The sequence below is a fragment of the Poecilia formosa genome, unplaced genomic scaffold, assembly GCF_000485575.1.
Source record: "Poecilia formosa unplaced genomic scaffold, Poecilia_formosa-5.1.2 Scaffold376, whole genome shotgun sequence".
Lineage (NCBI taxonomy): Eukaryota > Metazoa > Chordata > Actinopteri > Cyprinodontiformes > Poeciliidae > Poecilia > Poecilia formosa.
In genome coordinates, this window is record NW_006800315.1 from 33,412 (window position 1) to 45,180 (window position 11,769).

At 50.5% G+C, this 11,769-nt stretch overlaps 1 protein-coding gene across 1 annotated transcript in view; it reads left to right on the forward strand.

Annotated features, from left to right (window-relative positions):
* LOC103154210 (uncharacterized protein KIAA1109) overlaps window positions 1-11,769 on the forward strand; it is a gene marked incomplete at its 5' end in the record, with an annotated part of 48,057 nt that overhangs the window by 33,135 nt on the left and 3,153 nt on the right. Inside the window, 19 exons of the mRNA XM_016662501.1 lie at window positions 171-294; window positions 741-853; window positions 977-1,067; window positions 1,218-1,277; window positions 4,245-4,507; window positions 5,138-5,353; window positions 5,427-5,607; window positions 5,683-5,869; window positions 6,613-6,774; window positions 6,851-6,990; window positions 7,072-7,267; window positions 7,510-7,710; window positions 7,782-7,946; window positions 8,458-8,595; window positions 8,669-8,905; window positions 8,975-9,128; window positions 9,520-9,677; window positions 10,446-10,635; window positions 11,213-11,465. Of these exons, the coding sequence (XP_016517987.1) occupies window positions 171-294; window positions 741-853; window positions 977-1,067; window positions 1,218-1,277; window positions 4,245-4,507; window positions 5,138-5,353; window positions 5,427-5,607; window positions 5,683-5,869; window positions 6,613-6,774; window positions 6,851-6,990; window positions 7,072-7,267; window positions 7,510-7,710; window positions 7,782-7,946; window positions 8,458-8,595; window positions 8,669-8,905; window positions 8,975-9,128; window positions 9,520-9,677; window positions 10,446-10,635; window positions 11,213-11,465 (3,229 nt within the window). The remainder of the gene's footprint in view (window positions 1-170; window positions 295-740; window positions 854-976; window positions 1,068-1,217; window positions 1,278-4,244; window positions 4,508-5,137; window positions 5,354-5,426; window positions 5,608-5,682; window positions 5,870-6,612; window positions 6,775-6,850; window positions 6,991-7,071; window positions 7,268-7,509; window positions 7,711-7,781; window positions 7,947-8,457; window positions 8,596-8,668; window positions 8,906-8,974; window positions 9,129-9,519; window positions 9,678-10,445; window positions 10,636-11,212; window positions 11,466-11,769) is intronic.

The window sequence follows — 11,769 nt, forward strand, 5'->3', positions numbered from 1 at the left end:
CTGTGTGTATGTGTGACGATGCGGCGCCGTGTGTGTGTGTGACGATGCGGCGCCGTGTGTGTGTGTGACGATGCGGCGCCGTGTGTGTGTGTGACGATGCGGCGCCGTGTGTGTGTGTGACGATGCGGCGCCGTGTGTGTCTGTGACGATGCGGCGCCGTGTGTGTGCAGGAAGCTGGGCGCCAGCGAGGGAACCATCAACCAGGAGATCCAGCGCTACCAGCAGCTGGAGTCGGTGGCCGTCCAGGACATCAGGAGGGACGTCAGGAAGAAGCTGCGCCGCTCCAGCATGAGGGTCAGTTCGGGTCAAAGCCGCCAACCCGTCACCGTAGCAACAACTCAGTTATTAATTTTTACTTCCTCTGAGATTCATCTTTGAGTTTTATTGCAAATCTACAAACGTCTCAATACTGGAAACGATTTAAAGCTTCTGAAACGTTTCTAAGCTGCTTTTATATTTATTCCTTATGAAGGTTTTTCAGTGCAGTCGCTCAGGAGGAAGAAGTCAAACTGCATCTCGTTCACGGTTTTATTTTTTTACCTTTTTTGTGTTTTCCTTTTTCCTCATTCTTTTAAAGTGGAGAAAATATATGAAACATCAGTGAGAAACATTTCTAATCAGCATAATCAGGTTTTATTTCACCTCCAGAAGTCATCGATGTGTAAATCGAAACATCTCGACGCGGATCCTGGAGGATGGTTCTGGTTCTGGTTCTGCTCTGACCCGTTTGTTTCCTGCAGGCTGCCTCCCTGAAGGATAAGTGGGGCCTCGGCTACAAACCCAGCTATAGCCGCTCCAAAAGCATCTCGGCGGCGGCGGGCCGGCCGCCTCAGAAACGGATCGAACGCCAGAGGTCAGAGTGCGAACGTAGAAACGTCGGGATGCTCTGCAGCCATCAGTCATTTCCTGCTGCGCTCTGATTGGCTCGGCTCTGCTGATGTCACAGAAAGCGTCTCTGTAACGTTTCTGTCTGCAGCTCTAAGATCGGGGACGTGGATGATTTCCCAGAAGTCCGTGTGGACGTGTCCGCTCCTTCGCCTCGCGTCACCTTCAACATCCATGAGCAGGTAAAGTCCTGCGCCCCCTGCTGGCGGGACGCGGACCGATCAGCAGGGATCCTGGTTAGACGTTGCAGGAACATTGTTGGATTGCAGCTTCACCTGACGCCGCTGCTGCTCTAACGGATCTGTTTTCTTCTTGACTTTGTTTAATTAAAGAATAAAGTTCAGGTTCTGGTCTCTGAGCGTTCACCTGTCAGCCCAGCAGAGATATTCAAGGTAGACGGTTCAATGTTGGGAAACCAAATCAGATCTGTCCTCTGAGCTGAGAGTCGAATCACAACAGGAGGCATAGCAGCTCTAACTTCACTAATAAACGTGTTTCTGCAGGCAAACATCTGATTTGATGCTGCGTAAGCAATAACTGCCTCATGATGTCATCCTGTTATGAATCTGCATCAGCAGCTTTCCTCTGTCTTTCTAACATCTCTGCATGTTTGGCTGAAGGCCTGAAACTGAAGCTCAGCTTTTACTTCAGCATTCCTATGATTGTTGGGGCTTTTCTGGCTGGTTGAGCTGCTTTTCTGCAGCTGAAGTGATTTTATTTGGATGATCAAGTTCTCATTAAGTCACACAGATATACAATCATCTACATATATATATGTCTGTGTGTCTGTGTGTTGCTGAAGGCTCCACTGACCCGTTAGCCGTTTGTACACGGTCACAAATTAACGTCACATTTTCAAATGAAATATTTAGTTAGCAAGCTAAATTTTAGCTCTAAAATTTTAGCTCGAAGCTAAATATTTAGTTCCAAATATTCTAAATATTAAGATCCAAGGTAAATATTTAGTTTGCAAACTCTGACTTAAATATTTAGCTTGTTAGCTAGCTAGAAAATCAAATATTTACCTTTGTGAATGTTTAGCTTCCTGCTTAGCTCTGAGCTGAATGGCTATGAAAACATTTAGCTTGGCAGCTGAATGTTATCGGCTGATTTAGTAAAACGTTGAAGGAAAGTCGTGCTGCTCTGATCGTCCCGTCAGAAGGTGGCGCTGTTGCAGGATTTGCCACTTTGAGGCGTGAATCTCACTGTGACTGATTTACTGAGACCGGTGTCCCTCCGGTACGACGTGTTAGTGAGTTTAGTCTCTGAAGCTCCGTCCGGTTTGGTTTGTGTTTTCACTGTTAGCTCTGCGGTTAGCAGCTTTAATGCAGGCTTGTGTTCTTCCGACTAGGAAACAAAACCCACTCAGATCGGCTCTCCTGAGGAAAGTGACCCTGGTTTACAGGTACAAATATTAAATTATTCACTCTGCACTGTGTGACGACAAGGACATTTTAAGTTTCGTTTCGCAAATGAACAATATGGAAGCAGATTGTAGGTTCAGGAAGTGGAAATGTCAGGTGTGACTTGGTTCTGTGCTTTTCAGCGGAGAGCAGCGGCAGGGCCGCCTGCAGAGCCGCAGGTGAGGCGCGTTAACTGGGAAGGCGTTGCAGCCCGCCTGCTGGTGCCGCAGGAAAGAAATGTTTGCTGTATTTAAAACGCGTCGTGTCTGATCCGTGTAACTCCGCAGGACACAGGGACTCAAGCGGCAGGCGGGTCAGGGACAGCCGAGGCGCCGGCCGCTCAGGTGAGACGCAGCTGCAGAGCTGAGTAAGCAGTATGTGACGTAACATCGATGTGCGCATTACCCTAAAGTATGCTGGGTTGACGGGTCTGACAGATGGTACACCTGTTGTGTAAAATGTGCACGCAAAATATCGCATGGATCAGATTCAGGGAATTGCATCGATTCTAATTAACTAAACCAGCAACAAAAGGCGAGTCATTTTAAAACTCACCATAACCTGTTTACTTTGTTCCGTTAGTAATATTTTGGTTGTTTCTCAACATAATGTCGATGTTTTCGATAAAATGAGGCAATAAAAGGCAACTTAATTATTGTTCACCAAAAGCTACTCATTTTAACTGTTTCCAACTTTAGGCAAGCATCAGGCTAATATACAAACCCTTAAAATAAATTTAAATATTATTAAAAGGCAGATTTTTTTTAGAAACTCCACTGTGAAACATTTTATAGATTAGACAAAGATTTAAGATCTTTAAATTCTGCTCAGTTTATTTTCAAAATATATTTTTAATCTGACAAAAGATCCTCATCAGGAATTTATCCTCGTTAATTAAATATAAATGCATTTAATTTATCTTTAAATTAAATGCATTTTAATGCATTTAAATGCATTTTAATGCATTTAAATGCATTTTAATGCATTTTAAATTAAATGCATTTTAATGCATTTAAATGCATTTTAATGCATTTTAAATTAAATGCATTTTAATGCATTTAAATGCATTTTAATGCATTTTAAATTAAATGCATTTTAATGCATTTAATTTAAAGATAAATTTAAATTAATATTTAAATTAATATTAAAAAACATAACGAATAAGGTTACGTTTTGACCTTATTCCTAACAAACGACCTGCGTCAGTCCCCGCCCCCATGTTTTACCCCCACCAGCTGACTTCTGACGGCCCAGCATGGTGGTGGCAGCATCATGCTGTGGTGTTGCTGGTTTATTGCAGAAAGTGGATGGAATAATAGAGGACTATGGAGGCCTCACTGGTTCTGTTTGGGTTGTTCTGACCCGGTGCCATCAGAAGAACCTTTGACCCCGGTTGTGTGAAAGGTCAAGCTGTTTCAAAGGAAGCAGTTTCCTGCTTCTGGGACAGAAGGTCCAGACGGTCCCCCGAGCAGCCCAGCCCAACTTCCTGTCCCCTTCTGTCCCCCTTCCCATCTACTTCCTGCCCACTTCCTGTCCACTTCTTGTCCATTTCCTGTCCACTTCCTGTCCCCTTCTGTCCCCCTTCCCATTTACTTCCTGCCCACCTCCCGTCCACTTCCCGTCCACTTCCCGTCCCCTTCCCGTCCCCTTCCCGTCCACTTCCCGTCTCCTTCCTGTCCACTTCCCACCTACCTCCCTCATTGCTCTTCTGCTTCTCTCTGCTCGACCTTCAGCTGGACCCGGTCAGAACCGGTTCTGACCGCTCTTTGGAGGGAGTTTGCTGGTCTGCTGGAGTCGATGGTTTCCATCCTTGTGGGAAAATTTCTCTGTTTCATGGCGCCGTTCAGTCTGTGGACACCGGGTCGCTTCGTCTTTTGGTTCATTGGGTTTTCAGGCCGTTGGACCCGTTGGTCCGTCTGGATCCCGCCGGACTGATTCTCTGTCCCTCTCTGAAAGTTTCCCGAGGAGTCCGAGTGCGAGCTGTTGTCCGTCACCATCGACGACCCATCCCACCCTCATCATCACCTTCACCTCCATCCTCCATCCTCGGCGGAGGGCCAGCAGTCGGTGTTCAGTGCCCCCGCCACGCCCGCCGTCTTCTCACCCGCCGTTCCCTTCCAGCACTACGACTCCAGGCGCGACGACCCGTCCTCTTCGTCCTCCGAGGACTCTGAGAAGGAGGATGAGTTCGAGAGACCGCCGAGCTACCGCCGGCCGCTGTGAGTGAAGCCGCGGTTTGGTTCTGTGCTGCCATGCTGAAGTGGTTCTGAGTTGTGTCCGTTTGCTCTGGTTCCCTTTCCAACCTGATGGAGTTCAAACTCCAATATCGGCTCTGGCAGCACAAAGTCGGGACTGGAGCAAACCGTGGCTACAGCTCAGAGCGATTCTCAGCTTCAGGCTCTAAATGGAGTCGCCCAAGTCCATTCAGATTATCTCAGGATGAGTAGTTAGCTGGCTATCCATCTATCCAGAGCTATTTAGCTAGTTGGGTAGCTATCTAGCCAGCTAGCTAAATGGATTCCTGGAAACTAGATGGCTGGATCGCCAGATAGACAGTTGGATATCTATTTTGCGATTTTGCTCTGTAGCTTGATGGATAGATTGAAAGTGAGCTGAACATCTATCGAGCTAGATGGCTAGTTGTAGTAATATCTAGTTGTGGTTTTTCGCCCAGCAACAGAGCTGGATGAAGTTAGTCTAGAAAACGTTTTGCTCTTCATCCAGGTCAGATATTTCCTCATGCAGTAGAAATGAACATTTCATGTTGATCACAAAGGAAAGAGCAGCGGCTCCTTGTTGTGGTGATTTTCGGGGTAAATGTTGGTTCAGGAAGCCTCTGTGTTTCTCAGCCATCCGTCCCATAGGAAGCCGTCGGGCTTCTCGGCCGTCAGCCAGCTGTTCAGCGAACGCTGGCCCGGCACGCCGGCCAGCCGCAGCTTCAGCAGCCCGGCGCCGGAGAAGAACATCGACTTCGAGCTGGACGTGCGCGTGGAGATCGACAGCGGGAAGTGCGTCCTTCACCCCACCACTCAGCAGTCGGAGCACGAGGACGTCGCCATGCGCAGGTCAAACCCTCTCTCACTGGTTGGGTTCGCAAATGTGCGCCGATGGAGAACTTCTTCTTCTTCTTCTGTGTAGGAGCTGCGACCGTATCCTCAGGAGTCTGGACCAGGATTCTCCTCCAAAGAAGAAGAAGCTGCAGCCGGCCTACAGCTCCTCCACTCACCTCCTGGCCGGGAAGAAAGGCCCTGCCACCCTGCAGACCAAGTCCAACGACCTGGAGACGACGGTCTTCTACATCCCCGGCGTAGACGTGAAGGTCAGCAGCTCTCTGAACGTCCTCCTCTCTCCGGGTTTGGGATTATAATCTGAAATCTTTCTGCTTCTCCTGCAGCTACACTACAACTCCAAGACGCTGAAGACGGATTCTCCCAATGCCTCGCGGGGATCCTCTCTGCCCCGCACGCTCTCCAAAGAGTCCAAGCTGTATGGTATGAAAGATAGCAGCCCAAACCCCCCCAATGCTGTCCACTGCAAGACTAACTCGCTCCTAGCTCCCCCGCCCCCACCTGTTGCTGCAGGTACCGTGCATTTCTCCGTTTATAGCTGCATGCTGTTGCACCCTCTCCATCTGATGAGCTAATTGGACTCTGAATATCTGTGTTTCTAGCTATCAAGCTTTCTATTGCTGGAGACAGCTAGCTACCTTTCTGACGAGCTAACGAGCTAGCTAGCTATCTGTCCAGGTAACTTACTGGACAGGTAGCTATCTATCTGACTATTGAGCCTATTGAGCTTTCTTGCTATCAAGCTATTTATCAAGCTGTCTGTGGCCATGTGTAACTATCTACATAGCTAGCTAGATGGCTATCTAGACCTAGGTACCCATTCATCTAGCTAGATAGTTAACTATCTTTTTAGCTATCGAGTTATCAATATATGGATATCTTTCTAAAGATTGCTATCTAGTTATTTATCTATATAGATAGCTATCAGTGTAGCTATATAGCTATCTACATTGAAGCATCTAGCTGCATGCTCCTCCGTCTGATGAATTAATGTGGACTCTTCAGTATTTATCTTTCTATCTGTACAGCTATCTATGTAGCCAACAGTGAGACAGCTATGTAGCGTTAGCAATCTGTCTGGATAGCTAGCTATCTGTCTCTCTGTCTTGAAGGCTGTCAGTGTTTCTAGCTGCATGGCCGTCTCCTCTGATCTGATGTGAACCTCTGGATTGGAGTTCTTGTGGTTTATATTTGAAGCAACCCGCTTCATCCGGACTGCTCCTAGCAGTTTCAGCTCCGGCTCTGTGTTCCTGCAGCCAAAGGGAAGGGCGTCAGTGGGGTGAAGACAGCCAAGCTGTACGCCTGGGTGGCGCTTCAGACTCTGCCGGAGGAAATGGTCATCAGTCCGTGTCTGCTGGACTTCCTGGAAAAAGCTCTGGAGACCATCCCCATCACGCCGGTGGACCGGAGCTACGCAGGTCGGTTTTGTGCCGCTGACGGCTTCTTCCACCGACTCGGCGCTCCTCCTTTCACAGTCTATGTTTGTCTTGGTAGCCACGGCAACCCAGGAGGAGGACATGGGTCAGTTTGACCCGGTGGACCCGCTGGAGGAGTCCACCACCTCGCTGGTCTCCTCCTCCACCTCGGCCTATTCCTCATTCCCGGTGGATGTGGTCGTCTACGTCAGAGTCCAGGTTTGACCCGAACCGTGACCTCTGCAGCTGCAGCTAGTCTCTCTGGTGCCGTTTGGTTCTGACGGACCCGTCTGATTCCAGCCCTCCCAGATCCGCTTCAGCTGCCTGCCCATGTCCAGGGTGGAGTGCATGCTGAAGCTGCCGTCTCTGGACCTGGTGTTCTCCTCCAACCGCAGAGAACTGGAGACGCCGACAGGAACCAACCCCACGGACGGGCCGCACCCGCCGTCCTCCACCCCGCCGGGGCAACACGGCCCCAAGCTGCCCCCCAGCAGAGGTAGGGGGAAGGTTCTGCTGGGACCCGCTGGATTCTTGACAATTGGCACTCTACCGCAAATGCGCTAATAGCAAAGCAAATTTTTCATTTGCCGTTTTGCTAACTTTGAAAATCTTTAGCTTATAGTTTTTCATGAATAAATTATAAAGCGTTAATTAACATGACTTATTACAAATGTTCCATAAAATGGTGTTGTGCATTGTCTGGTTCTGGTTAGCTAACAGACGGTGCGTTTGTTCCAGCGTCTCCCCAGCTGGGCAGCCCGTTGGGCCGAAGCCGCCACAGCAGCAGCCAGTCGGACCTGACCGGGCCGCCCAGCAACTCGTCCGGCCTGAGCTTCACCGCCTGCATGTCGGACTTCTCCCTCTACGTGTTCCACCCGTACGGCGCCGGGAAGCAGAAATCGGCCGTCACGGGCCTGCCTCCGGGCCCGGGGCCTCTAGGTAAGCGGTCGAACTCCGAACCTTTAAGGTCACAGAGCGGCAGACCGAACTCTGACCCCGGTCTCCCGCAGACGACGAGCCGTCGTCGGTGACGGGCCGGAAGGACTCGCTGTGCATCAACCTGGAGTTCGTGAAGGTCAGCCTGTCGCGCATGAGGCGCACCGGAGCGCCGACCTTCATCGAGAGCTTCGCCTCCAAGGCAGGCAAGATGGACACCACCCTGATCAACATCTCAGGTAGGAGCCCATGAAACTAAGGACACCCTGTGCCCAGCTCTGGTCCGTTCATGGTTCCTCAGGTTCTTTGACCCGCTGCAGCATCTGTCTGGTTCGAGGTCTGGGCTTTGAGTAGGCCGCCCTGTTGTAGATCAGCTGCTGAGTTTTGGGTCTTGGCTCTGTTGATGACCCGGTTTGGACCGAGCTTCAGCTGTTGAACAGATGGTCTGGCATCAAAGGTGTTCCTGCAGCTGAGGAGCGGTCCCACAACATGACCCCTCCACCGCCGTGCTCCAGCCTGGCTAGTGGGGTGTACTTATTTTCCTAGGGAGGCTGAAGTAAAGGTTGGAGGAACCAGCAGGTAAAGGTCAGGCTGCAGCGTCTCCTAGCAACCGGCTGGAGGACAGGCGGGCTCGGCCAGCAGGGGGCGCAGCGGCAGGTCTCTGAATCAGAGGTTTCTGCAGCGATTAGAGCGGTGTGGCTGTGGTTTTAGAGGAAGTGACGTCGGTTAAACAGGAAGTTGTCGTTGCAGCCGTGTGCGACATCGGGTCGGCTTCCTTCAAGTACGACATGCGGCGCCTGAGTGAGATCCTGGCGTTCCCCCGGGCCTGGTACCGCCGCAGCATCGCCAGGCGCCTCTTCCTGGGAGACCAGACCATCAACCTGCCGCGTAAGCACTTCCTGCCCCACAGCTCCCGACGCTCTGCGGCGGCGGCCGTCTCATCAGCCGTTTCCCTCCACAGCCTCGGGCCCCGCCACCCCGGACTCGGCGGAGAGCATCGCCCAGCACCTGTCGCCCGAGTCCAGCCGGAAGGCGTACTGGAGGACTTGGGACGGTGGTTCAGCGGCGCCGCACGCGTCGCAGTCGCCCAACGTCTTCTCGGAGCACGCCAACATGTCGCCCGGCGGCCTGGGCCACCTCAAGTCCCCGGCGCCCGGCCGCACCCGCAGCGTGTCCGACTCGTCCGCCCCCAGGAGCGGTAACTGCCCCCGTGGGTCAAACCGCCCCGGCGCCGGCTTCCTCCTGACCTTTGACCTCTCTCCTGTAGAGTCCATGGCCAAAACCTCGACGCCCGCCTTTGGGAAGAACGGGAAGTCGGCCGGCCAACAGGGGTCGCCATGGGAGACGCTGGTGGTGTTCGCCATCAACCTGAAACAGCTGACCGTCCAGATGAACATGAGCAACGTCATGGGCAACAACACGTAGGTGGTCGCCTAGCAACCAGCAGCCATTTTACCCTGAGGCCGGCCGAGGTTCTGCTGGGTCCAGAAATCACTAAATTAGTAGATCAGAAAAAAATCAAAGATTGTGAACTTCTGGCAGCTCCTGATTGGCCAGACTACAGGTTAGCAGCTTAGCATTAGCCTCTGCTCATTTTTTAAAATGTTTGTTAGCAGAGAAAGGAAACACAATATCAAGAAAATACCAGAGTTTTGTGGTTCAAAAGATGAAGGCTGACACCAAACATATTCATCCAATTGGAGATTTCAAAATTAAATTTTCCACCACAACCTTGGCGGCCATCTTGAAAACTGCTGGGTCTCGTGGACCTGAGTTTGTCTGTGGATGATGGCGGCGTTCCTGCGGTTGCAGCTGGACCACCAGCGGCCTGAAGAGCCAGGGCCGCCTGTCGGTGGGCAGCAACCGCGACCGCGAGATCAGCATGTCGGTGGGCCTGGGCCGCTCCAAGCTCGACTCCAAGGGCGGCGTGGTGGGTGGCAACATCGACGTCAACACCCTGGAGATGGTCGGTGAGTAAACGCCGGCCGCAGCTGCCCCCTCTCAGCTCCTTCAGACTAGCCAGCAGCAATTGGCAAACAGCTGCTGAGCTCATCATAGGAGCTGCTGCTCAGAGCAACGCTGGTAAAAACGTTAAAGGGTTAATAGAGGAGCCATGTTGGAATGACTTCCTGGAGGCGGAGCTTCAGAAAGAGCAGGAGCTTCTTAAAGAGACAGAGGCCCAATTTGAAGGTATTAAATAAGCAAATAAAAATTGTCATATTTGACATATTCAGCACTTTTATAGAACTGAAGGTAATATAGTTACTGGATATATCAAATACTAACTCTTTAAATTCATGTATTTAAAATTAAGGCCTTAAAATGTCTAAAATTCGTTGTTGACCTTAAATATGTTAATCACGGGTCTGTGCTTCACAGATCTACTGCATCTCATTGCATGAAGTTTATTTTTCTGTCCACGATATCTTCATTGTGTTCTGCAACTACCACTAGCTAGATGCTAACGCCCCCTAGCCAGCTAGCTAGCTTCCAGGACGACGTGTGTCTTTGCCACTGGCTCCCATCTGTTGCTGATGCTGCATTCATTCTGTGCTACTGAACTCTGCTGAATAAGATACGACTTTGTCTTTAGTACGTTTCCGTCCTGATGCTGCTCTTAAATTTCATCCATAATGTCTCGGAGGGTTTTATATTTGTGTTGGTGGTTCTGCTGAGAGTAAATGCAGCGAGTCGGCTCTGCTCTCAGCCGTGTTTGTGTGGCTCTGCGGTTTCTGCAGCCCACATCTCGGAGCATCCCAACCAGCAGCCCGGCCACAAGATCCAGATCACCATGGGCTCCACGGAGGCGCGGGTCGACTACATGGGCTCCAGCATCCTGATGGGCGTGTTCAGCAACGCCGACCTGCAGCTGCAGGACGAGTGGAAGGTCAACCTGTGTACGGTGGACAGCAGCCTCTCCGAGAAAAGGTACGGCTGGGGTGAGGGGTCACCACCAGGTGGCACACTGGAGTCACAAAGAACATCTAGAAACATTTCTGCCTCCATAGAGGAGAAAAGAACTGAAAATAAAAACAGCAGCAGAGTTTAGAAAAGGGAGAATGAAAACACGAGAATAAAGTCATGACAAGATGCTCGTCTTCCTCATCCTAACAGTTTGGTTCAGAATTTAATCTCTTTTAAAACAAAACGATTTAATCTGGTTCTAATACTCTCACAGTAACTTTAGTTGGCAGAAAAGAAATGAACCAAAATGTTTTGATCTCATCTGATTAGCTGATATTATTGTTTCATATTTTGTGCAAAATATTAAAAAGTCGAAAGTGAAGAAGTTGAAATGAATATTTTTACTATTTAGTGTAAAATAAACATCCTAGTGAATCATCTTCACTTTTTCTTCAGACTGTGGATTAAATGTAACAAACTGAGTTAATAAGCTGAACCTCCAAACAGTTTAAAGACTTAAAATAAACAAAAAAGCAGCTGGAGGTTAGTCCAGATAAATGTCTGAACCGTGCGTAGTGACTCATCTGTCTCTGTCCTCCAGTGAGATCTTTGTGCACGGCGACCTGCAGTGGGACATCTTCCAGGTCATCATCTCTCGCTCCACAACGCCTGACCTCATCAAGATCGTCATGAAGCTCCAGGAGTTTTTCACCCAGCAGTTCGACACCAGCAAGCGGGCGCTGTCCACCTGGGGCCCCGGGCCCTACCTGCCCCCCAAAACGCCCGTCAGCGCCGAGAAAGGAGCTACGGAGCTCTGTAAGGGCCACCGGGGGGCGCACCGCTCACTGCATTGGATCTGAGGGCTGCTGCCTCAGATTAACAGCCAGCGGCAGCAGATTAGTGGCCAGCGGCAGCAGATTAGCGGCAGCAGATTAGCGGCAGCAGATTAGCGGCCAGCAGATTAGCGGCCAGCAGATTAGCGGCCAGCAGATTAGCGGCCAGCAGATTAGCGGCCAGCAGATTAGCGGCCAGCAGATTAGCGGCAGCAGATTAGCAGCCAGCGGCAGCAGATTAGCGACAGCTGATTAGCGGCAGCAGATTAGCAGCCAGCGGCAGCAGATTAGCGACAGCTGATTAGCGGCAGCAGATTAGCAGCCA